Source organism: Agelaius phoeniceus, chromosome 4 (assembly GCF_051311805.1).
Source record: "Agelaius phoeniceus isolate bAgePho1 chromosome 4, bAgePho1.hap1, whole genome shotgun sequence".
NCBI classification, from domain to species: Eukaryota; Metazoa; Chordata; class Aves; order Passeriformes; family Icteridae; genus Agelaius; species Agelaius phoeniceus.
The window spans coordinates 18,482,764-18,509,729 of NC_135268.1; the positions used below are offsets into that span (position 1 = coordinate 18,482,764).

General features: G+C 40.8%; 1 protein-coding gene across 1 annotated transcript in view; it reads right to left on the bottom strand.

Annotated features, from left to right (window-relative positions):
* Positions 1 to 9,793: 9,793 nt before the first annotated feature.
* RASGEF1B (RasGEF domain family member 1B) overlaps positions 9,794 to 26,966 on the bottom strand; it is a 28,970-nt gene continuing 11,797 nt past the window's right edge. Inside the window, exons 2-14 of the mRNA XM_054633179.2 lie at positions 24,800 to 24,982; positions 23,232 to 23,354; positions 22,316 to 22,453; positions 19,540 to 19,755; positions 19,366 to 19,440; positions 17,956 to 18,051; positions 17,271 to 17,373; positions 16,491 to 16,570; positions 16,005 to 16,100; positions 14,489 to 14,584; positions 12,659 to 12,782; positions 11,952 to 12,024; positions 9,794 to 11,149 (exon numbers count right to left, since the gene is read on the bottom strand). Coding sequence (XP_054489154.2) covers positions 11,125 to 11,149; positions 11,952 to 12,024; positions 12,659 to 12,782; positions 14,489 to 14,584; positions 16,005 to 16,100; positions 16,491 to 16,570; positions 17,271 to 17,373; positions 17,956 to 18,051; positions 19,366 to 19,440; positions 19,540 to 19,755; positions 22,316 to 22,453; positions 23,232 to 23,354; positions 24,800 to 24,976 — 1,422 coding nt within the window. The 5' untranslated portion in view covers positions 24,977 to 24,982 and the 3' untranslated portion in view covers positions 9,794 to 11,124. The remainder of the gene's footprint in view (positions 11,150 to 11,951; positions 12,025 to 12,658; positions 12,783 to 14,488; positions 14,585 to 16,004; positions 16,101 to 16,490; positions 16,571 to 17,270; positions 17,374 to 17,955; positions 18,052 to 19,365; positions 19,441 to 19,539; positions 19,756 to 22,315; positions 22,454 to 23,231; positions 23,355 to 24,799; positions 24,983 to 26,966) is intronic.

A 26,966-nucleotide genomic window follows, 5' to 3' on the forward strand; every position in this document is an offset into this window, starting at 1 on the left:
TTCCAACAGATCTCTGTCCATGTCTGGGATAAAGCAGCTCACATAAATTCTAACAGGACCGGCCCCCAAAAGAAAAAATGATAAAAAAATGCTGGTCACATACATTTCACTGCTCAACAGCCTCGAACCAGAAATGTTATAGTGCTCAGTGAAGCATGTGATGAGAAAACTTGTCCCAGCAACCCCTCTGCAAGTGAGCTGCTCTGGGATGCAGCAACTGGCTCCAATTCCCTGAGGCAGTTTGGCAGCACCCTCTTCTCCCGTTGCAAAGTTCACAAGAAATGCAGCCAGGAATCCAGAGCCTGCTCCCTATTTATGGTACACCAGGGCTCTGTGGGGTCTTGCTCTTTGCTGAAAAGTGAAAAAGGTAATAGGAACACCCGGGAGTTACCTTGAGGAGCCTTTGGAGATCAGCATTCCAGACCTGAAAGGACTGAGGTTAGCTGCAGGGCACTGTCTGGAGGGCCTCATACCTGTGTGGGCAGGTCCAGCTGTCACACCTCTTCTAAAAATTCCTTAGATATCTTACAGAGCCTTTTTATCCCTTCAGAACTTGTTTTGGGGTAGCAGTATGTTTGGGAAAAATTAGGGGTGCTTTGGTCAAGATAAATTAGAACTTCATTTGATACAAGTTAGCTTGAAAATTTGGAAAGCTTGCAATTTACTTTGGTGTTATTGTGAAAGAAAAAGCTGTGCAATTGTATCACACAAGGCCTATATCCTATAATAACCTCTGTCCTATCTGCAAACTGCAGGGGCAGCAGTAAACCTGTGAAGCACAACAGGGGTGGTCTGTTGTTAATCCTTTCCATTTGTACTGTTGTCTTAGAGAGAAATAGATGAGACATTTATTGCCAGGAAGTATTGAGGAGCAGGAGCCTGAAAACATGGGGATTTAGATTGCTTTCATGTTTTGTAGCAGAATAAAATTGATGGTGCTAAATGTTGCGTGGTTGGTGGTTTTGTTTTTTTTTTTAGGCAGAAATCAAACAGGGATTAGAAAATAACAGTGCTTCTGCTTCTTTCATGCCTTGGAAAGTATGTCTTTATTTTAACAATTTTGCTCTTAATTCTGTGACTAGCCTGTTGAATCAGTAATCTAGAAGAGGGACTTCAACCTGAAACACAACACAGTCTCATTGCCCACTGTACTTCCAGAAAGAATGTTTTGTTTGGAGTTGATCCCTTCTTCCCTTCCACCTCAAATAAAAACTTTTTTTATTGTGGGTGTGGGGTTGTTCTTGTGGTTTTGGCTCATCTAGTAACATAATTAAAAATCAAACAATGAGAAAAACATTGTTTGAAACCTAAAGGACATCAATAATCTAAGATCCACTGCTGTCAAGAAAAAAAAAAAAAAGAAAGCATGTTTTGTTTGCTAAAATGTATAAATAGCAAAAGGTTTTGGTAGTTGTCATGCTGGCTTTGTGAGTTTGCCACCCAGCACCCTGTCTGCACAGAACTGTAAATAAATACCTCAAGTCTGTGAATTGGCCTCTTGCACACTGGGTGAGGGAAGCATTTTTGGGACAACACCCTTGGCAAGAGGTGGTGCTGCAGTCCTGGCTTGAGGCTGGGATCCCAACAGCGGCTGTTCAGAAGGCAGCAGATAACAAGTGAGATCCTTTTCTTTCTGTCCCCATTTGCCAAAAAAAATTCTTCTCTTCAGCCTTGTGGGAAAAATAGCTTCTCATCCTGCTAAAATGATCACTGGGCAAAGTTCACCATATTTTGCTGCCTCTCTTTACAATTGATTGACAGGTTGAATGTTGCTAGGATGTCTTGAGCAGCCTCTTTATGCAGATATGATAACAGAGATTATGGCATACAAAAGAGGGACTGTGGTACATTCGGGGTCCCCCATCAAAGGGAGGAAATGATGAATCTGACTCCATGTTCTTAGAAGGCTAATTTATTATTTTATGATATATTATATTAAAGAATGCTATACTAAAACTATACTAAAGAATAGAGAAAGGATACAGACAGAAGGCTTTATAAGACACTAATGAAAAACTCGTGACTCTCTCCAGAGCCCCGACATAGCTGGACCATGATTGGTCATTAAGTAAAAGCAATTCACATGTTGGATAAACAATCTCCAACCACATTCTAAAGCAGCAAAACACAGGAGAAGCAAATGGGATAATACTGTTTTCCTTTTCTCTGAGGCTTCTCAGCTTCCCAGGAGAGAAATCCTGGCAAAGGGATTTTTCCAAAAAATATGACAGTGACAAGGGACTGTACGAGGGAAATGGCACTGCTTCTTAATTCTCAAACAGAAACCAGTCTTTACATGAAAGAATAGATAGTATTAGAATTCAGTTGGGACCTAGCACACTTTGAAAAGACACTTAGTTTTCTCTAGTTCAACTATCACATATCACATTTCAAAGCATCCTGCTATTGTGGTTACTTTTTGCATGCAAATCTTTTCTGGTCTTGACCTAGGTCTCATCCTTACATTGAAAAAGTTCTCCTCTGGGACTGTCCATCAAGTGATAAGTTTGAGCAGCCAGGTTAAACAGCCACAGCACTGCTTCCCAGCACTCCCTTTTCCTGAGCACTCTCCAAAGAGATCCAGCTCAGCTCACCATCACTGGTGGTGGGAATATAGTCCTGCACTGTGGAATGAAAGCTTACCAGGAGGGCCTGAGGATCATTCCTGCCTCAGGGGTGTCTAGGTCTGGAAAGAAACCCTTACAGCTCCCTTTGCACTTACCCCCCGGTCACTTTTTGAGTCTTTTCATTTCTTTTCCCAGCTGCTCATCTCAGTGCTACATTTTGGTTTTCTGTTGGGTGCAGACATCTGGTGGTCAAGCTGGTGATGGCAGCTGAACAAGGGAAGCCAAACAAGGGAGGGATGCAGGATCTTTTCTTCTTACACTTTGGCCCAGTGATAGAAAAACAAATTCTGCTTACACAGCAAGGATTTATGTTCAGTTTTGTTCCCCTTTTACCTTTTCACTCATTTTCTCCCCTTGTCAAGCCTCAGGGACCTGCTGGCCCTGGGTGTTTAGAAGAAAGGGCAGTCAGTGCCCAACAGATTGCAAGTCACTTCTTGCAATGCAAGTGAGCTCAGAGCAGGAGAGGAGTCACTTCAAGCAGTGCAAGTGACACCTCCCCAGGCAGTATCTGCTCCACAGATGCTCCACAGGGCAAAGAATGGCTTCAGTCAGTTCTGCAGCCAGATAATTACACCCCACTCCTCCCTAAGACAGCCAGGAGCAGTTGGAAGCAGGAATATTTCCAGACAATGTGTGTGGTCCTTTCTGGACCACCTCCATCTGCCTGCAGTCTCTGGCCCCTCTTTTTCTGGGATACATTTTGTGTATGCTTTGGCTCTGTAGTGCAAGAAGGGAAAAAAGCTATACATCACTTTGTTTTAGTACATGCTGAAGAACTGCTTACTTAAAACAGAGATCCTTCAGTGTATAACACATCTGGAAGGGTATTCAAGCTTTCCCACTGAGATACTGTGCACTAGGACATGTATATTTATTCTATGAATTGAAAGAAATATGTAGGGTCAGGGACAACTCCATACTCCAACCTCCAACCTCCATACTCCATACTCCATCTGCTAAAGGTGGGATCAACCCTAATTTTACTTTTTCCAGGAAGCACAGCAAAGAATGAGATCACTTCACCTGGGGGGAGATGAAGTGCTGGAGGTGCCTGGTTCTTTCCAGTGTCTTAATCTACATGTGAAACACCCTGGCTTGTAGGTGTGACATCAGGTGAATCTCAGTGTACAAAGCTCTTCTGCCCAAAGAGCCCAAGGCAAATGTAACTTGACACAAAAGATTGGTCTCAAGAATGAGCAGATACTCCCCACCTCTGGCTCCGGTCTGTCTCTATCTCTGTTCAGTGTTTCTTCAAAACTTAATGTGTTTCCAAGACAAGCAATTTCCTCAACTTCAGACAACTGTTTTAAGGCCATTTTGCTTTCAAATGTTTGCTGCTGGAAAAGCAGGAGCCAGCCTGTTGCCATGAGCTTACCTACATGATATGATTTGTTCTGTAACCAAGTAAATTCCTAATTGTAAACTCCATGACTCGTCTGCTTACAGGATGTTGTGGAAGCAATGTGATATCGAACTGATAAATGAATGGACTGAGAGAAGCAGCAAGAATGGGATTGAAATCAACATGTAAGAGACAGCACTTAGAACCAGTGTTTTTTGCAATTGATCAATGACAAGCCTGGGAAAAAGGGGAGAGAGGGAGAATAAATTTATTCATAACAATTTTAATATGCTCATTGGGCTCATTCCCCAAGTTCTTGAGTATTTGTTTCCAAAAATTAAATGTGTGCATGATGGCAGGCTTTTTGCTTTTTTCTTTACAAAAACCTAGAGTTCTTTTTGGGGTTTGCATGTCCCCATCTGCAGTTAAGAGGAAAAAAGGGAATTACAAGAGAAAATTTACGTTGAATCATATACCACACATGGCCAATCCCAAGAGAAACATTCAGTGAATGCAATCTTGACTCAGGAGGATGTAAAATGACAGGGAAAAAACTCTGATAATGCTCTCGATGCTTTTTTTTTTTCCATTCTGCATTTTACTTCATTTCAATCTCAAAATACCTGAACATTTTTCAGTTGGGCATTAAGTAAGATAATATTGGTGCTGAGTCTCATTTCCTTTACTCCAAAGAAACCAGCTTTCCAGGTGGTTCAAAACAGGATGCAGTGCCCTACCTGAATCGCTGCTTGCTTTTAGCTTCATTTCAATTACAAGGTAGCTATTCCAGGGAAAAGCCTGAGAGAAGTGAGGTTGTGCAGGAAATATACCCCAGTAAAATTCATTATGATGCTTAATTCTCATTGGCTTCATACCACATGTTGGCAGAAGTTGAAGAGTGTGGAGATAAAGCAGTTGCTGGCTTCTGGATATGGTCACAATCTAAACACATTTTTTCTTGGGACCCTTCATTCATTTTTCCTCATCCCATCTCACCCGGATCTCTGGATTTGTTTCATTTGTTTCACAAGAGGGCACCCTGCATCAGAATAAAGTTTCCCATCCACATCTTGAAAGGCAGAAGCTGAAACCAGGAAAGTTCATGGACTGAAAGGGCTTGCAGGGAGAGAGGGGGGCACTGAAGGAGCAGCCACAGGGACCAGCGGGCGGCCCCTGCAATGTCAGTGTCCCCTCTTTGAGTGGGAGCGACAAACACCCACCCTGCCCTCCTCCCACTTGGAATAGGACCTCTGCAATTTTTAAAACTCAATTCCAAAGTAGCAGACGAGAGATAAGGGATTTAAGCAGGCCAACCATGTAATACTTAACTGAAAAGGCTCTCTCAGTCATGCTGGATAACAGGAGTGTCTTCTTCACTTCTTTTTACTGAAAACCAGCTAACTACTAAGAGTACCAACTGGCACTCTTCACAAGACACTGTGTAACTATGACTTCCCATGGCAGCTAATAAAAAGGAAGGAGTTTTCTTCTTTGAGAAGAAAAGTAGCATTTAAATAATCCAATCAAGTATGCTACTATTATATGAAATGAAATTTGTATAGACAAATAGATGGACTTAAATAAATTCCCCCTTCATTTTTAAAGGTGGTGAATGACCATTTCTAAAGTATAACAAGCACCTGATAGCATATCAAAATACTTGTACTGTGTCCTGAAAATCTGTATCATGAAAGCAACCATCTGAGGTAAATCTGAATTTGATTTTGTATGATGAAAGGAAAATTCTATCTGTTAGAAAGCTAATACTGTGATGCACTGTTCTCATACACTTACCTTTTTCTTGAAACTTAATCTGCTAATGACATACTCTGTGAATATTGCTCCAGAATATATTTTCATTAATGTTTTGGGAAAAACAGCTCAATACGTATTGCAATTTTAGGTTCTCACTAAACCTGTTGAAACAGAAATTCACAGATCAGGTCTCCTTAACCCTCCAACTTCAGATTGGATCTTCATGAGACCTGTTCTCTGTGAGGTTGCTTGAGAGTATGTAATGCTGTAAGCACTTTATTATGGGGGGCAAACAGCCTCTGAATTCCAATTCTGCTGGTTATCAAGGAGCATCACCGGCTGCTTCCTCTAGGCCTGATCCTGAACTGCCAAACAGAAAGAAGTACCAAAAGAGTTGTATGTTTGCTCAAACAGAAATTAAAGAGAAACAGTAATGTTCTTCATTGTTAGCATCAGAATAGATTGTTAACCTTAGCAACAACAGTAGGAAGAAATACATTGGATGTAGCCAATACTTGTTTTACCTCATGTTTCACATGCTATTTTTCTAAACTTTTCTTACTAATTGATTGATGTTTTTGTAAACTTCTGCTGTCATCCTACAAGGTCACTCTTGCTGGCATTGGATGTTATCTTCTCTAAAGCCTGGTAGCAGATGCAGCCCACCTCTGACTCCCTTTACGAGAGAATCCCTGTGGGACTTCTGAGTGGAGCTTCTTAGGCAGCAAAACTGAAATTCCACATATGCAAGTCAAACAAACTTAAACTTGAACTTTTATTGCTTGCCCTTCCCTCTATCCAATACTGCTGGCTACAGTTATGTGATATGCCTCAGGAAAGGGGTGCCAATTCATTTCTTACCAGACTCTCTTTTCTATTACTCCATAGAATAATAGAACAGAATACTGCATAGAATACTCCATATTGCTCTTCTAACTTTTTTAATTGAAAAGCAGAATTCAACTCCTCTGAACCGTCTGGAGGAGAAAAGGACAAGGGAAAGTCTAACTCCTTCTGAAATAATTTTCTCCCAGCCCTAATTATTTCTGACTTCCTACATATACCTTTCTCCCAAGAAAAACTAATTTAAAAAGCAGTGAGGCATTTCATATGTAAATGCTAGTGAGTTGTCAGACACTAAGGACTTGTTAATGCCAGGAAAGTTATTTAATCTTTTGACCACTATGCCAGACTTGGGGGCCTGCAGAAGATCCTTCTGTAACACCAACAGAAATTTTTGCTTGGTTTATTGTTTCCTGGAATACACTGGCTCCAGATGCTGCTTTGCCCTGCAGCTGGAAGTCCACATAAGAATCATTTCCCCTTCTAACCTCTGGACTTCTCAAGACGGGAGAAAAGCATTAGGACAGAGCAGGTAATCTGGCCCCACAGAATCACTGGTACTCAGACTTCTTTGGCTACATAAGTAGCTGATAAAAACCAGCTGCTTTATTCACAATATCTTTTGCATTTTTCTTCCTGAAAAGTAATCTCCATGAAGGAGGACACTGTATTTAATTGGCTTACAGTGAGATCTCCTTTTGGGTCACACTGTAGCTAAAACTTTCTACTGAAGGAGAAAGAAAAAAATCCTATTCCACAAGAACTTTATGCAGCACAGTGTAGTGATAATGAAGTGTCAGTGGGTATCAAATGATGCCCTTGCTGGCACCAAACCCTCACTGAACTTTATTAGTTCTTGGAGTATGAAGTGACAGCTTAGCACATGCCTTCCCTTTAAGCAGGAAAAATCTGCTACCAAGACTAGACAGAGGAGCTGAGAGAAAAAGCAGACATTGGTGCACTACAAAAGGATTATTCTTCTTTTCCAACAAAAATACTGCAGGAAGCCCACAAAGGAGCATACCACACACATGTAGTAAGTGTACCTGTAGTGGTTTTGGTTTGCTAATTTGAGATTTTTGGCTAACACACTAATTAATGTAGTAGGTTTAATGCTGGCTAAATGCCAGTGCACCTATTAGAATTATTTAGTTATTTTTTGCTGTGAGATTAGAATTAGGAGGAGAGCAAAGCAGGTTTAAAACTTTAAAGGGCATAAAGAAAACTTTATTAATAGACTTAAAAGACAGAATAATAAGAATTAAACTTTTAGAACACTTTTCTTTCTCCTATACTTTTTTAAAAATTGATAATTTAAAGAGACAAAAATCTGGGACTTCTAGTTAGTTGACTAGTTTTAGAATAGTTTTTTTTAGTTTTTTTAGGGAGAGAGGTGTCTCTTGTTATGCTATGGAGATTTTTCTACAAGAAATAGTTTTCTTGTGGTTTTAATGTCAGCAAATTAGCTGCTTGGGAAAGGAAAATTTGTTTGCAGTGTGAAAGGTTTTTTATGCTTTATCGTTTTAATATGGTTTATGTTAACTTATGGGGTATTAATTTAAGGATAAGCTGTTTTAGCATAAAAGTTCGTCTCATCTGTCTCTGAGAAACAGAGATTTTCTTTACTTTTGGAGCAAGTTTTTTGGTTTTTTTTTTAAGCTTATTAGATCATAATTACTTTAACATCTGTTTGCTTCAGCACTAGTGCTTTTACTTATAGCTGTAGTTAGAATGTTAGATTGCTCAAATACGTTTTATGAGTTATAATAATCTGATAAATCTATTATATTTTAGTATAGTTTTATAAGAGAACTTTAGCTTGAGACTAAGGCATCTTTTTATTTTCTTATCTGCAATTTTGACTTTTTAAATTGACTTTGGTTTTTTTATGTTGTTTTCCATGTGTTTTTATTTTTGTTTTTTTTCTTATTTATGTAGTAAGGAAAGTCTCCCAAAATGACAGAGAATATTCTCTTGAGTAGCAGAAGTCTTGGAAAATGAATGATGCTTTCCCTGCTGGCCTATTTGCCTGTTTTAGTGCTAGATCAAGTAACAGTTTCAGCTCTGTCAAGAACATCTGTCTGGGAAGGCTGACAAAATACAACACAAATGCAAAATACCCACGTGGATGTAAAGGTTCCTACTTGTTCTTTTAGACATGACAGCTGCAGATAGGCTCTTGCACATTTTCACATTCATCTGACTGCTCTTTTCATGGTGACACCATGGAGATTTTCCAATTGGGAGAGCAGGGAAATAGCTGGATGGTAAGGACAGGTATTGCTTTTGTGGGCTTAGCCAGGCATCTGTAGATTCTTTTGAACAAGCTGGCTCACATGGGTCTGTAAGAGGCAGATTTTGTCTCTGCACCATGAGAAGAAAGTGCACCACAAGGAAATAAGTAATGTTTGAGCCATTTTTACAGGAGACATCGTTGTTGCCTCTGCCCCCATTAAGCACTGAGCATCTGTCAGCACTGAGCTGGAATTTTCAGTCCTGCCTGAACACTCAGCTTGTAGAGTTAATGAGTTCTTGTGACTCCTCATTTCTGAGAGTCTGTGATGTTTCCTTTGGGAGCTGCTCGACCATGGAAGAATGAGTCCTTTTCTCTCCCATTTGCTATAGACAGGTGTGAATGGCCCTTTCCACGCCAGTGGTTCAACAGCCTGACACAGCCTGGCATGCTCAAAATTAAAGCCCAGCATGGTTTGGCTGCACCAAATGATGGAGCAGAGGGCACAGAGCATGGCAAGGCTCTAACATCAAACACTGAGTTAAATAATGGCTGAAGGAGCAGCTCTGGCTTGCCAGAGGTTTGGGATTTGCACTCCCCTCTCAAGCACCAGACATAAGCCTCAACAACAGGGGAGGGATGTAGAGGGGAGGATGGGAAATACCTCACCTGATGAAAGCTGGGAGGCAAGCCTTGCACAGCAGAAGCAGTTTTCTCCTTTCCAAGAGCTGGCCTCTTCTTCCTCCTTTAGCCCAACAACAGGGAATGGGAAAGGAGGAGAGGAAACCTTCTCTGGGTGAGAAGGGAATTCCTTATGGAATATATAACTCAGAGACTTCCAGTACCTTGTTTCAGCAAACAGGCTGTAGTTAAGGACAGTAATCCCATTAACAAAGGCTACCTCAACATGTTACTATGGAATTCAAAATAAAAATATATGCCTGAAAAGGTACAGACAGAACATAAAATCACCTCACCTGAAAACTCAAGAGATACAGTGCAACAAATAAATATATTTATTCTTACTTTTTTCCTTTTTTTTTTAACAACAGCAGCAGAATAATTGCAAATAGGATTTTTTTTGCCAAGTATGTATTTTGCTTATTGATTTTTGCATCCAGGGTGATCTACAGCTACAGCTTAGTTTTGTATTTCTTTTTCAATCAGGTTCCTTCTAGGATAGATAGAGTGACTAAGTATTCAGAGCTACTAGAAACTTATTAGGTGTGTAACACAGTGAACTACTTCACAGTCATAAACATAATCCCTAAAGCAAACACACAGGAAGACTGTTTTGTTCATAGCTGAGTGGAGAAGAAGACTTTTTTTCTTTTCAGCATCTTGCTGTTTCAGTCAAAGTAGATTGTGTTCTCCACTTTTACCCTTTCAAAAAAAGCAGTTATAAAAATTACTTAATAAAAACATACTCTCATATTTCAACAGTTTTTATGCCAGTTTCTCAATGACTATTCTAGAAAAGTCAGCTTGTTCAACCTAATATAAGAAGAAGATCAAGTATGGAAAATCAAGAGTAAGAAAACCTCACAGTAAAAATAAGTGTGTCTGTAGCATGTAGTGGTTAGTTGTAAAGAAGTGAACAAAAGAAAAAGCCTCCCTAGAAGTTGTAGAGCTACATAGCTACTACCTTTTTATAGCAGGTGCATTTTCTACCACAGCTTAGATTTTTATTAACTTTATATTTTTTAAAATAACTTAAAATAATAATGAGTTTGCCTGCCAGCAGCCAACTCAAAAACACATTGGAAAAAGACAAAAAACCCAGCCACCATTACAGTGGTTGGGAGAAATTCTCCTCAGCAGCCAATTTTTGTGTCCAGTCCTTTCCCTTCTTAGCAATCCCAAACTTTTGGGATATATTCAGCTTATTAGGAATGAGAGCTCTTCAATGTAGACTTGGGTTTCACTGAAAGGAATTGTGAATATTTCCCCTCTGTAGCCTCCTGTGAGTCCTTCCAGCAGCTCTGCAGAGTCCTTGTAGCAGCAAGCTGCAGCAAAAGGAAAGGAAAGAATATTCACATCCAGGTGTGAAATGATTCATAGGCAGCATCTGAGATCTTCAAAGGATTCTCAATCAATACTTCAGCCTGAATGCCAGATGAGTGGGCTGTGATTTTATCTCATCTGTCAGATGGGAGAAGCTGCCTGTTTGTTCTTGAATTAACTTCTTTCATCTTTGCTGCCACAATATTGCAACTGACTGCACATCTTTCATCATTCTGAGTGCCACTCAGTGCACAGAAAAGTAAACCAAGCCATGGCCCTTGGCAATCCATGTAACACAGCAACAGCAGACGGGGTGTGCTCTAGACTCTGCCCAGAAGCGCTGACCTGAAAGGCAAAGGGAAATGCAAATGGGTAAAGCAACCATTAGAACAATGTAAATCTTCTCAGACAGAGTGACTGTGATAAGGAAGCTGTGAAACTGAGATTCCAGTTGCTACAGGTTTTCACCTTGTCACCCTGTGGAATGTCTGTGCCCTGATGTGAGTAACTCTCTTCTTGTCTCCTCCTCAAAATGAGTGGAATAAATCAGATGGAATTGTTACATCCCCAGCCTCAATGGTTCATATATCCTTCCACAATTAGTAAAATCAAAGAGCTGCTGAGGCTGCATTCTAATAGAAGAAACACCAAAAATATGACTTTGCTGAATATTTTTCCCCAGCCTGAACTCTAAATTGTTAAATGGCTTCATTAATACATTTGCCCCAGAGTGATCTTTAGGCAAACCTCAGCCCTGTCTGAAAGGCTGGTGCAGAAAGGGATGCAGAAGCTGTGAAAACATCAGTGGCATCCAGAGTGCTCTGTATAGTACTTGTGAGGAAGTAGGGATTTCTTGGAGTTTAGAAAGCACTTTCTTTCATGACTATGTAACACAAGGAATTAAAATGTAAAATTACTTATTCTAATTTCCATTTCCTAAGGGAAAGAAGGACTGAGAGGGTTTAAGACTGATTGTTCTATTTTTTCCAAGAGTCTAGGAGATTGGAAGGTGGGGGGGGGGGCATTTACAACCATGCTGTACCCCATCTGTTGAAACATGTAACACTCCATTTGGTTTTAACTGCTTGATGCTTGCTCTGTATCCCATTCTATTTATTTATTGATCTGGGTAACCTCTGACACAAACCTTAGTGTCTTCCATCTGTCCTTTTCAATGTGGTTCTCAGGACCTTCACTTTCATAGGAAGCCAAGTAAAGTGCTGCAATCAGAAGCAAATACATTATGTTAGGCCTACTGGCATTTTAAAATTTGTTCTCCCTGCAAAGCAGTCTGGGTTAAATGAAGCAGGCATGTATTATCCATCCCTCAGTTTAGGGCTTCAGAATCCCATTAGGAAGTATAGCATTGCTTATAACTGCACCCAGACAATGCTAACAAACTGTGCATGAGAACAAAGACTACCCTGAGGGGGGAAAAAACCAACCAGTGGAAACTCAAAAGCACGAAGAGAAGAAAGCACTCAAGAGAAAATAAACTGAGCCCAGGGACATGGTGCTTTGTAAGCAGCCAGTGAAGTCCCTATTTTCCTCCTTAAGCAGCACCCTTTAGTGCACAGTATCCTGAAAGTCCACATAAATACATTTCATGTGACAATTACAGGGACCACATCACATTAGTTCATTCTATTTCAGAACCAATGTTGATCCTCATGTGCACATAAAAGAAAAATCTTATCTTCTCTGTCATTTGTAAGGGAGGAACATTTTTCACTTGCCAGACAGAGATGTCCTCAGGACAGTCTCTCCTTACTGTGAGGAAGCCACAAATTAACACAGAAAGAGTTTAAGCAGTAGCCAGTGACACCATCCCTGCAGAAGCCCAGAGCTCCTTACCATCATCACTGAAGACTGGGACAGAGAGCAAGTACTGCAGAATCTTCCAATCCCTTTCAAAAGGACACTCCACTTGCTTCCATGTCATAAATTCACTGACCTGTTTTGCCAATTCCCAGAACTTCTGTGAGAATACAAAGCAGAAGAGGTTGCTATACATTGAACAGCACTGCTTACCCTGAATATTTTTTTAAAAAGAGAGAGATCTTGGTTTGGAGACCAAGGCTTCGATTGTCCTTGGCTTTTAAGATACAATTGAACACGATCTGACTCAACATCTCAGCTTCTAACTTGTGTGTTCCTGTTTCAATCTATGGTAACTTCCCACTCCTTCACCTTGTTAAAATTGCTGTTGTGAATACAAATATAGTAGATCATGAAGTACACTTAATTTTTTTCTTTCAAGGAGCTGGTACCACTCCTTATGCCCAAACTGTAACTTCATTGATGCTTATGCTTTTTGTTTTGCAATTAAATACATAGTGATTTTCACATCAGATGCTTAATACTGACATTTCAAAATCCAGATGTTTCCTGTCAGTTAGCAAATATGAAATGCTCTATTTTCTTGCTGGAAATGTATGCCAAAAATAAACACTCCCCATGTAGTGTGCTGATGCCATTATTTGATAAGCTCTTTCAATTAAAGTTTAACATGCCACAAGTGCAGGTGGATTCCTTGAGCAAAAGGGCATTGTACAGCCTAGTTTTAGATCCTTTAGGCTAATTCAGGCCTATGACTACAACTGAAATGTACTGTACTTTTGTGTGGATGACCCAGCCTTCTTGAAAACTGAAAGTACCAGGAAATAAATCATTGGGTAACTCCCCGTGTCAGGTAACAAGCATGAAATCAGAGGCAGAGAAACTACTGGAAGACAAGAGAGTCAAAACTCCCTCACTGCTGCTCTATCACATATTTCTTCAGAGAAAATCTGGGACTCGCATGAAAATGCTGCCTATATATCTTGATAAAGGAAGAATTTGCTTTTTATGTGAGGAATCAAAAGATAAAGCCCTAAAATACTAATTTGAATGTCACCATCATATTTTCTGGAAAAATCTCTTTGCCCAGGATTCTTCTCCTGGGAAGCTGAGAAGCCTCAGAGAAAAATGAAAACAATAAATATCTGATTTGCTTCTCCTGTGTTTTGCTGCTTTGGAATGAGGTTTTGAGATTGTTTGCCAACAGGTGGTTGTTTCACTGGTTTCATGTGAATTGTTTTGACTTAATGACCAATCACAGTCAGGCTGTTTCGAGACTCTGGAAGGAGTCAAGAGCTTTTCATTATTATCTTTTAGCCTTCTATAAGTATCCTTTCTATTCTTTAATATAGTTTAGTGTAGTATTTTTTTATATAATATAATATAATATAATATAATATAATATAATATAATATAATATAATATAATATAATATCAAATTAGCCTTCTAAGAACATGGAGTCAGATTCATCATTTCCTCCCTTCGATGGGGGACTCTGAAAATACCACATTTAAACATTTTGTCATTAACTATAAAAAACCTGTGAATTGAAATAACCATGAATTGAAATGATGAGACGAATCTGAGTACGGGGAAGAAGTTCTGACTTTTCTTCCCCCCACTAAAAAAACTGGGAATATTGAAAGTTTCTATAAACACTCCATCTTTGATAAAACTGCTTTTTTCTGACTACCTCCCAGCTCCCTTGAGAAGTAACAGATATACTCAAATTCCAGTCTATGTTTGCTCTCCCAGAACCCAGAGGAAATTGGAGAGTGATCTGCTTTAGTTTTCTGTTAAAGGGGCTGAGCCTGCACTAAAACCCCACTCAGTGCTCCCCTTACCTCAAAATTGACGTGGCCATTGGGAAGGCGATTGGCACAACCCTCATTGAGGAAGTAAATATCTTTGATCAAGAGGCTGAAGAAAGGTATCACGATCTAGGGAGAGAGCAGCATTATTGTCAGTCTGGTCCTGAATCAAGACACAATGGTCTACAGAGAAAAATTAAAGGAAGTCAGGTGATACAAAAGGTAAGCACAATACACAAGGACTAAGGATTGTAGATCTTTACAAAAAGCTGTGCATTCACTACATTTTAAAATACAAGTCTCTCCATGAAGTCCTCCATTTCTATGTCATGTCCTTCTTGTTTTCATTTTTTCCTTCTTCCTTGCAGATTCCAGATGATAAATGGTCAGAGGGACCTACTTGCATGTAATTCCTGCAGGATATCTCATAGTGTAGCTCTTGACAGGACTTGCTTGGTAAACAAAGGGGAGAGGCACATTGAAGCACGGCAGGGAATGCTGGGGTAGCAGCACAAATGGCTTGACCTACAATTCCCTGAAATCATGCAAGTCATGGAGCCTTGGTACTGATTGGCTTAAAATTAAGCATTTCATGCCAAATGAACAAAGTATTTTCTTTGGAGAATGCTGGAGAATTTTACTTTCTTAAAATGGTTCTCTTTTAATTTTCATCCTATGGAAGTTTTCACAGCTACACATTCTTGTTACAACTGGGGATAAAACAAATACCACTTATTATTTCCGTGGAACACTTCACTGCACCATATTTCAATATCTCTAAGTTCTTTCTTTGAAGTCTTAAAACTGACTTTTCTCTGAAAAGAAGTAAGCCTCTTACATTTAGACTTCTGGTACTTTGAATGATATGTGAACAGATCCTGAGGACTCAGAAACACATTGCATGTTTAACAACAGTATAGATCAGCAGACTGCAGGTGGATTTACTTCATCTGCCTGGTAGTTTATTCCATGAACTCTAAGACCATGTTTATTCAACACAACATGAAGTCCTAATATCATAAGGAGTTGATGAGCAACTGCTTCCAAGTGGGGAGCAGCTGGGAAGCTATTTGCTTCCTTTCCACAAGAACTACCACTGAGATTCTGCATCTAAAGACTATACACAGGAAGGGAACGCCACAGCTCTGTCTAGATTTGAGGTTTAGAATACCTTTTATGAATAAGTTTTAAAGCCTTTCCACCTTAAGCCATGAATTACTGGAAGTTTAGCACAAGCAGCAGCTTTAAGAACAAATTACTAGCAACCTCATGTCAGTCCTTAGCCTTTCTGTTTGTGGTATGGGTTTGTGAGATAGAGGTGTCTGTCAAACAGAAAGGAGCTGAGGGCAATGTACTTCTTTCACTTTAATCAAAGTGATCATTTAATGTTTGGACTTTCAGCCAGCATCAAACTGATCTGGCAGCTTTTTATAAATAAGCCCACCAGGGGCAGAGTCGCTGAGAATGAGAATTCCAGGAATAAGGTTTACTATGCAACTTAACAAGCACATTTCCCTTTTGCCCACTGCCAATTCATTTGCAAACACACCTTCTCCCTGTTGCTGTGAGCTGTCAGGGACCTCTGAGTCGCTCCACGCAGAGCAGTTCGGTAATTGTAAAAATTGCTGGAAGGGTCCATCTGATGCTGCAAGGCATGAAAAGATGCAAATAATGAGGTACATACAATCCTTTTTCAACTGAGCAACTCTTAAATAGGAAAAGATCTTTTGAACAGCCCCACAAATGCAGCTTTGTAGAGGACTGTGGTATCGCTCTATTTGTTTGATGAGAAGAGAACCTTATTTTAAAAAATGTCCATTCAGCACAACAAGGGATCTAATACATTCTCTTGGATAAATCACAAACTCGTATAGTGCTGCACCTGCATGATCTTTGACAAAGGTCAGCTGGACAATATCCATTAAGAGCACAAATAAACTAAATTAAATGTCATAATGAAGCCAAATCACATTTTTGAGCAGTTAAAAGTAACATGGTATTAACAGCCTCCTGTCCAAATATTAGTCAAACTTACCTCAAGAATATCAAATTTGGCTGTCTTCACTTTTGCCCAGGTTTTCTTTAATCGAGACACTGGACTCATGTTCATGCCAGCTTGATATAAAAGAAAGAGATTTTTGGAGTATTTAGAAGAAAAAATCTTTCAGGTAGCTTGGACCAGTAAGTATTTATAAAGCAAAGAATATATTACCAATAACAAGTATTTTCAATGGAGCTACTCAAGAAATCAGTCATTGTTTCCTTCAAATTCCAAAATAACCTTGGAAACAAAATCTTCATCTCTTACAGAATGAAAGCTCCAAAAAGGTGCTATGACATTTAATGTGGATTTGATAAAACATGTATATACAACAGGAAAGTTCAAATGAGTGTTCTGAACACCATCTCTTACATAATTCATTGAAAACTATGCCTAACTATGAAGTTTTCATATTTCAAATGAAAAAAATATTCCCAGTATTTTCCTACCAGATATAGAGAGGTGTGGAATTTTTAAACTACTAGGATGTGACAGAAATGATGGAAGACGTTTCAATTCTCCATATTAGAGGGAAAGTTACTATTCCAATTTAGCACTGAAGTTGGTTTAAAACAGTGGGGGTTGAGGTCTCTGAAGAGTTGCAAAGAAAACTTTGGTTTATACCAACTTTATATTACACACATAGCACTACAACAGCGTTGAGTAACTTCATGCTGCTGACCAAGCTCAGCAGTAGTCTTCTGTGAGAAGCGCTCTGCTTCCTTTATCCAGATGTAAACAGGGATAAAATAATATCTCAGTACATATACTTACAAATAATAGCCATTAAGGAGTTGAAGTTGCCAATGTTAAAACATTCCCGTGCCACATCAATGAAATATTCTATCACTCTTGCTCTGTGCTTCTTCTTCACAGGCTGCAAGAGATGCATTTGTAGGGTTATGCTCAGCAGGAAACAGCACTTGGACACATCCCCAAGGAAATAAGACCCCTGTTAAAAGTCTTTTCCATATGTAGCACAGCTTCACACTATCCTTTACGTGTAGAAGAAGTTACACTATTGTGTTCAAAAGCATTCAGGATGGCAAGGACAAACCAGATCCCTGGCAGGCAGAGAGCAAGGATAACAGGCAAAGAGACTCTGCCAAGAAGAAGGATATGAAGAGCAGCAGAGCAGAGCAGAGGGTCAGCCAGAGGAGAGAATGTGCCTCAATTCACAAGGGCCTTCCAGAGAAGAGAACAGCAGGCCAGACGCACTCACGTACCAAGAAGGGCTAACCCAGAATAAATCATCACTGCCACACGAACAAGGCTGAGGCACCAGTATAATGCTAAAAACACTGCTCTTATTTCCTCTTCAGACTTGCTCTGACTGCATCAAAATGTCAACAATTACAGAACCAAGTGAATGGAAAGTCCAAAAGGCACCAAACTAAAAAAGGCTTCACAGTTTTGGATAACTAAACAAAACCTTTCAGCACAAAGAGTCCTTGCTCACCATACAGATTTCTGTTGCAACCAAGTAACTGAGCCTGTTAAACCACTCCACATAGGCTTCAAGATTCCGAGTCTTCTTTCGGTCTCCGTAGCAGCTCTACAGACAGAAATAAAATAGCAACTTTTAGCACCATTTTTATCTTTTCCCTGGGAGACCTTTTGGCTTTCTGCCTTTCCATTCCCAAACATTGTCAAGTAACCAGGAATAACTCAAATTAGCCAAAGTGACAAAAAACCTTAGAGGGAAAGCAGCAGTGGTAATATTCAAGCATGTGTAACTTCCTTCTGAGCTGCTGGCCCACTAAAACACTCCAGCAGGCACATGGAATACTTTAAGTCCTACTGGGATGCTTTAAGGACCTCAGACAGACTTATGCAAACAATCAGGGATAAATATCTGTATAAAGCTCCCTTGAATATGCACACTGTTTCAGTCCTTACTTCTGTCCCTCTGATAGAGTAGATAAAACATTAGACCCTCTGCAAGTGCAGCAGGAAAACAGATGTCAGGCACATTATGTTTGGCTGTTGATGATAAATGGACATACTGCATTCTGACTTTGGGAGATCAGCTCAATAATAATTTCCCATCCCATTTTGATGGGATTATCCCTTTCCTGAGCAGTGCTATGCTGTATCACCTTGCAATCATTCCCACACCACATCTCAGGGCTCCCTAAAAAGGGATAGACAGCAGTTTCAGTGATCTCTATCTGAAAAAACAATTATAGAGACCATCTGACTGAACATCAAATTGTAAACTTGCATCATTCTATTCTGTTTGTCAGTTTAAGGATAATTCAAGTTTTAATGGACTGACTCTGTCACAGTTTATTTACAGAGATTAAGTCATCTTGAAAAACATAAAAAAATTAAGTCATTTTGAAAACAGCACTCAAACAGATGACAACTCCATTGTGGCTGGTTAAAAACACTGCATATTTGCCCTCTATCTCACATAGACCTAGAGCCCTCTGTGGTCTTTTTGTTATGTCTATTTGCTCTACCTGCAAATTCCCCCATGTGCCACTTGGCTGCAAAGAGTTCACTTTACTAAAAAGGAAGAACAGATCTTGAAAATGAGTAATGCAGAAGGCAAAGTTAAACTCAGCTTCTTCCAGCTGTTGGCCACATAAATGGCCTGGGGAAAACATTCACAGATTAAGTTCTCCCTTAGCTTAAGTCAGAAAACCCAGGAAATGTGTTCATTTAAGTCAATTTGTTGGTTGAGTTCTCGAGCTTCAGGAGTTGTACTCCAGAAAGAAAAAAAAACATTAAGAAAATATTTAACTAAAGGTTGTTTTCTACTGGTCCTCAGGTCCTCATTTATTGCTGGACCTCACTTCCAGCTCATGGTGCACCTGATGGCAAATGATGCATTTCAGAGCTGCTCCAGATCTGCTCCCATTACCTTGTCATTATTCAAAGGATCCTTTTGCACAAACGCCTGGATAAATTCTTCTGGTCCAATATAATTGAGTCTCTCCTAAACAAAGCACAGAAGCAGCCAGGTCATATCCCCTGTCAACCTGCACTTCAAAAAGAGGGGAGGGACGAAGTCATCCCCGGGAGTGTAACAACTCACGAGCTCTATGTGTGTCAGCTGCTGAGCTAACACATAGGGATCATTGCAGACTGTGATTATGTCCCTCTGCACGGACTGGGGCTTGGTTTTCAGGAGTGTGAGGCGATCTGTGGATGTGGTGGCATCGATTTTGGCCAGCACCTCCTCGTACTGGGTCACCGCGGCCAGCTTCCGGAGCAGGGTCTGGAGGAGCTGCTGCACGCTCTTCCTGTACACCTGTTAAACGTCAAACTGTCAGAGAACACTTCCAAAATGTGAGAATACAGCCCTAAGTCTGCACAACACCACAACAGATGGATGCTGATACCTATTGTCAAGATAAGCTCTATTATGTGAATTTGTAATATTAGCATCTCATCAGACTAAAAGGAATCCAGCTGAGGGTTTAAGCAGTGATTGTCTCACAGGCTCAATATTGACCCAGTCAGCTCAAAGAAAAGATGTGTTCAATCCACTCCCTGAAAAGTACCAACCACCACTGGAGGAAATACAAGAAATGAAAATACTCCATCTTCTGCTTAAAACCACAGAAAAAACCATGTGGCCATTCAGTGATAAACAAAGGGCCTGCTTCTCTCTGCAGCAAATCATGACCAGGTTCACCAAAGTCAGAGCTCAAACTTGCAGTGAATCTGAGGAAAAGGAGAAGATAATAAAACCATCTCTCTCTTCCTTTGCCTTTGCAGGCCTTTCCATGCAGTGATTTAAGTTACCAGGAGGGGCAATTTAAAGTAGGAGCAGAACTCAACTCTTAAGTAGATAGATCTGTGTAACCAAAGGGGTTACTTTTCCAGATTCCTCATATCATCCTAAAGCCATTAAACCAAAACGTAACTGGCTTCAAAAAGGATCATCCAAAAACTATTGTCTGCACACTATAGTATGATCAGTCCAAGGCAGCAATATTTCCTTTATTCTGATGAATTTCCTTTTCTCCAAAGATTTTTCCAAATAAGTTGTTTTAAAGGAGCAACATGTTACTGTGGTGAGAGGTTTTGGTTGTACTTTTACTACCAGCTCTTAAAAGAACTGGAGTACAATAATTCAGGAAGTGAAATAAGAAGCTATAAGTAGAACTGTAGTGAACAGGAGTAGGAAACTGCTTCTTTTGTAATGACTTAAGGTAATGACTCACAAAAATCCAAGTGATCTGTAGAAAGGCAAGGTCAAGGAAATTGCCATTTACTGTTCCAAGCAGTTCACAATAAAACAAGTCAATTTATTGCAGTGCTTGGTTTAACTTTGTCTTTTTAAAGGAAACATCAAAGTCAAAAAACCCTCAAAGCTACCGCTAGAAAGGATTTATAGTTCTCTCAGTAAGATTGCTCCCTTTGCACGGTTTCTAGCAGCTTTGTACATCTGCCTTTCCCTGCAGTAGACGATTTCACTGTTTAAATAAACTGTCTGTAGTGCCAGAAACTTCATTGCAGACAACCCTTCCCTCTTCTCATTTCATTCTTCCATGCACCAACTCAACTTCCTCCAGGCTAAGCAGCTCTTTTTCTTTGTGCCAGTGAGTATTTCTCAAGTGGGTGTGAGCCCTCAATCGCAACTACTTTGCCTGGAACTGAATTCAATTTCCTACCTTGCTATGAAGAGTATCTAGAAACAAAGCAACCTGGCACCCCTGGAGTGAGGGCACACCTCTTGCCCCTTCCCAGCCCAGAGCTCCCTGGAGCTACCTTGCAACTTTCAGCTTGCACATCAAATTGTGTCTCTTTTTCATTTGTATTTCATACCACATCTCACTCTTTTGTCCCATCTTCTGTCCCTCCCCACTTTGACAACATCAAAATGTATTTCAGCTTCCAAGTTCAGTTTAGGTTTGTTCTTTTCCATGCTTGTGTACAGCCTCTCAAGGCCCTTCCAGGCCTTTGGCAGCACTCTCAGCTTCTCTGAGGCCAGCTTACCTCCATGCCTGTTAAAGTGTTGTTTGCTGCCTCATCCACACCATTACTTAAAAGCTTATATAAGGAACACTGGTCCCTGAGGAACACTGGAAGCACAATGCCATTTAGCAATTGCTACTTGTGTTTATAGTTCTTCCAAATGCCACTCCAGTGTCTTTTGCAATCGCAGTATTATGCCAGCTACACAGGATTTACTGACTGAAACCTTGTTAATTTCCCTTCCACTAAGTAAATATAACTCTTGGCTTTTGGCCGAGTTTATTTCAGTACTTAAAAGACAAGCATCAGTTAAGTGTCAAAATATTTCATAATACTCATGTGGAACTTCCATCTGAAAAGTGGGATTTTGAGATTTCCTTGTGTGCTCCATCCACAGGAAGGAATAGGAGACTTCTCTGAGTTGATACTTTAAGCTCAAGACAATTCTTCCTGGTCCATTCCTCTTTTGGAAATTTCTCCCCAAACCTGCTCTAACTTTTCCATTGACCTATAGGTCAAAGGCCCAATTCCAACACACCTTACTCAAGAAATGATCAACACTGATAGGGATTGCTCAGCTATTGTCCTAGCTAGCTTCTCCCAAGTAAAATGATAAATACTAACCTACCAAATTGTGCCTGTCTGCACAAAATGGGATTATGTTATGGGCTTAGAGGTGGAGAGAACCTTGCCCATGCTTTGGAGAAGATCTGCTTATGCTGTGTGGTTTCATCCTAGGCTTAGGTACCAGACAGAACTTTTTGCCTACCAGCACCTTGGTAATAAGTTTTCCTAAGCACCCAGAGCCACACCATGTTATTAACAGCAATATCAAGCAGTAATAGCAATGCCTTTTTATCAAGTAACTTTGTGTGCAGACAACTTACCTCATCCCCACTGGCTATTCTTTGTGCCAGCTCCTTTAAGTTCCTCATCATTCTTTCATCTCGGAAATCGTAAGGAAAAGTCTCTGTCCACTCAGTCAACAACTGTAGGATTTTTGGTGCAATTTTCTGGGTCCAGTTCTATTTGGAAACAGTAGTGAAGAATGTTACATGTAACACCAATGCAGGAAATATCCAGCTTAAAGGAAACAGAATTCTGCTCTGCAGGATACTGTGGAGCATAAGGGTATGAATGTCAGGTACATTTTAATCTTAACTTCATTCAGCATTAGATTATAGGCCAGAGCCAATGGCCATGGAAGCCAATAAAGAGACTCCATTGGTTTAGCTGACTGGAAATTAGGCCTCAGGTGGGTGGAAATGACTCCCCTCATTAGCAGGAGTGCTTCAGTGCAAGGCATTGATTAGTGTTTCCCTAAGTTATGACTAACCCTCAACAAAGAAAGTGGCAGATTGCAGTTGTTCCACAACCTATGCATGCACTGCACCTTATAGGGAGAAACCTGTGTACAGACAGAGAAGGGCTGGTGAGGAGATGTGGTGGTCAGAGGCTGCCTTGGGCATAGTGACCACAAAATGATTTTTGATTCTCGGTGAAGTAAGGACGGGGGTCAACAAAACCTCTGCCTTGGACTTTCAGAGGGCAGATTTTGGTCTGTTCAGGACCCTGTTTCACAGATTCTCTTGGTAAAACAAACAATGCAGTAGAAGCAGCAGCCCTCATGGAGGACAGGCTGAGCAGTATGGAAATTCCCCATGAATCTCACTGAATAAAGGGTCAAATTCTAATTGCTTGTGTCAGGTTTTCAGTCTGTCCTATCCCACTGAGGGCCCTCTTGAATGGGAGCATTTTGGTTTGGGCAGGGCCTGGGAAGTCCCTGAGAGTGTGGGATCTCACCTTGTCCAGGCCAGGCTCACTGAGCCTCTGCTGCTCAGTGCACAGGTGGCAGACCTTGGCCATGAGCTCGTACGGGTGCATGAAGAGGCGGGAGCTGAGCAGGAAGGTGAAGATGTACGTCCTCTGTGAGCAAGAGGAAGACAGAGAAAAGCATAAATTACCAGGATTTTTATATTTTCTTGAAATGCCTTCCTGAAAAATCTGCTCTTTGTACTTTACTATCTGCAGAAGAAAACTCTACATGTGGCTGTGCCAAAAGCAATTACTACAGAGGTAAGCATTTAATTTAATGCTTATCATTTGGTCCAGAACCAGTATTATAAGTTGTGCTCGAGCCAAGTTATGAAAGATTAAACAAAAACAAGGCAGGGCAAAGGTGGTTTAGCTCTCCTATTGCACACAGCCTTATTGCAAGCTTGTTACCTGAAATTACTGAGAACAAAATTTCAACTCATCTTCTCTTGCTCTACAGTAAACCTTTATCTCCTGGGTGAAAGCAGAGGCAACTACACAGCTTATTTTTACAGAATAAAAATCAGTAACTGATTCTGAGGTTACAAGAAGAGGCTTCTTATTTTGCTTTGATTTCCCATGAGTCATGATTCAAACCCATTGTGAGATGGATATTCAGAATATCCATTCCACTTTCCACTTTCCCAGTAGTTAAGTATCCATGGCACCCACTCTACAAAGACTCTACAACGTTCTTGCTCTAGAAACTTGGAATAAATCATCCTGTTTGACCAACCAGTATCTAAATTGCTACATATTTGAAGTTTACTAAGCATTAAGCGCTAGCTTAGGTAATGTGCTGCTGTTAATTCTGACCCAAGTTAAAAAAGATCCTGTCTTGGAAACATGAACAGATCTCTGACAATAACAGAAGCTGAATATAAGCAGAGTTATGTCTTCAGCAGAAGCATGTTTACAAGTAAAGCTGCAGTTTCATCATCCACCAGTTCTCCCCAGCTGCCCTTTCCTGCCACCTTTTGACACCATTCTTTTTTATCACCTTTTCTAAGAATTACAGAAAGTGTTTCAATGCGTGGATGTGCCCGCACAGGTCAAAAATTCTCAGCTGACAAACCTCCTGTTGTCACATCCAGCCTCTACTGATTCTAAATAGTGTGGTACTAGTTCAACATTTTGGTTGCTTATTGCAAGTACACGTTGACCTCAGATGAACAATGGGAAATATGCACTAAAACCACTTGGTTTTGCAATAAATACTTTCATTCTGTCACAATGGTGGTCATGCCTTTCTCTTCAGCTTGCCTGGCAGCATTTTTGAGGGTCAATGGTACACACAGTCCATCAGGCAATAAGCCAGTCTAGGTGTGTGCTTTATAAATGAGTCACCAGGGTTGCTCACCTTACAACGGGAGTAATAAAGCTTTGGACTTCCTAGGCTGGGTGAGTTATTGCAGGATGCACTCAGGTAAAGCACATGTTACCACTGCTGGTCAGCCACCTGAACCCCTTCCTCAGCCATGGATGTGACAATCTGCTCTTGCAGCACATGTTTCCCTTTAGGAGACACATCAGGCCTGGCCACACAGTTAACTTACATCGGGATAGTAATCCACATTGGGTACCAGGTGCTGGATCAGAGCTTCCAGAGACCCCGACAGGAGATTGTTGTCATGGTAATAGAGCCCTCCACAGTTGTCTTCTTTAGTCTGATACAGGTTCCTGTTGTAGCTGCTGCTGTCAAACATGGCTGCAAAGGGAGGTGTCTGTGGCATCTTGCCCTGAGGAGACACACAAGAGAGATAAGGCATAATTCAGGGAAGGTACTATGTAAGGGGTTTTCTATCTCCCAGAGATAATACAGCACTAGAAAAAAAACAACTCAGTTTCACACCATGGGTTACTTGCACACAGTAAAGATGGCACTGTTTTCAAGCCTGTGCAGACTCCTCAGGAAAGGGCCACACAGGCTTTCACCACTGCCTGTCACAATCGCCAGGTGCTTCTTTCATATCTTGCTGTTTCTTTATTAAATGACAGATAAGATGTCCAGGATAAGAGTTAGAAGGAAGTACAAAAATCCTAACAGGCTTTGGGAACTCAGACTTTCTATAAAGCTTTTGGGGATGTGGCATAAAGTTCACTTTGGTCAAATCCTGAAAGTAGCTCCCTAAGAGCAGCACTCTGAAAGGGAAGCAGGCTCAGGCTGTCCCAGGCTGACACACCCCCCCAGTGCCAGTGCAGAAGGAGAGAGACCGAAGTGAAGCCCTGGAAAGGTTATGTGACAGGACAGTCTCCTTTATGCAACACGACAGCCATGTAACTGCAATCCCAAACCTCCCATTTCCCAACTCCACCCTGGTAAATTGGTGCTTGGTTTTCCCAATAACACTGTGACAGGTGTGACCCAGGCTAAAGCCTGATGCTTCAGTGCATCTGCCTCCACCTACCCTCTGAGTGGCTCTACAGAAATTTGGAAAAACTTGCCTGGGCATAGTTGCTTACCACTGTTCACCAATGATATAAAAGATGAGACCAGATTCAGAGTTTTGTTAAACCTTCTCCCCAGATTCTGTGAAAATGTGAAAAAAATCCAGCCCTGTTTTTTCCCAGCTTTAGGAAAAATAAAGCAATTACTCATCAGTCTGCATCTCAGTGCCTGTGGAATCAAAATGTCTTTCCAAGGAAAAGATCAGTCAGTGCTGCAGGCTGTTTAGTCACTCAGAGCGGTGGGTGGGCAGCAAGGGGACCATGACCACTCAGGAGCTCTTCTGGTAATGCAATATCTGAAAAGGCCAAAAGATAAAATCTCTCTGATTGCTTGAGTGTTGAGTTATAAACTCCTTCCTTCTCCTTCCTTCCCTGCTTTCTGGGAGTAGCAGTTCTTGTCAGTTTAAGGAACTTAGGTTTTATAGGCTCGATGGGAAGCTAAGTTTGTGCCCAGTTTTAACCCCAAACATGCCGGTTTTAACTCTTCTGCAGAAGTTACTTGTGGGAGCCCAGGAAATTCTTCTGGCTGCCCTGGAGGGCTCGAGCCCCTGCCCAGGGGGGTCAGAGACCTTGGCACAGAGCCCAAGACCCCTGTGCTTTTGATTTAGCCCTTGGAAAAACACAATTACCAACCTTTATATGAAGAATTACAAGCCACGACAGTTTAAGTAGAATAATAGTGAATTTATCACAGGGTGAAAAATAGATTTTTTTAGGGTTTTTAGAATGGGGGTTCAGGAGGCAAGATGGAGGAATCTGGGCATGTCCAGCCTTCCTCCTTCTTCTTCTTGGCCTCCATCTTCTGCTGTGATGTTGGCACTTTTAGATTGGTTTAGAGTAGAAGCCCACTGTCTAACATAGATGATAGGTATGGGAAAGTAATTGTAAATATTGTAGATGTAGTTTTTAGTATAAAAAGGTAACACTGCCCCAGAGGCAGGCAGAGTGCCTCTGACTGTCTTGCTGAGCGGACCTTGGCAGGGCAGGAGAAAGAATTTTATAAATTGAGAATAAGAACTTGAGAACCTTGAGAATGAGAACTGAAGAGTTCTGACTCCTTCTTCGACCTCTGGGCTGGGAAAAGAGACTTTTTAACGTATCTTGGGGTCACTCTGATCAGCTAGAGAACCTGAGAGTTACTGGGTGCTGATGGGCATTCAGGGAGAGACAGATAAAGTGCAAAAGGGGACGGCACTCTGTTTCCAACCCTACCCACAAATTCAAGGCAAGGGAGATCAAACTGAGAACACAATATCCACAGGCTGCTGTGCTCAT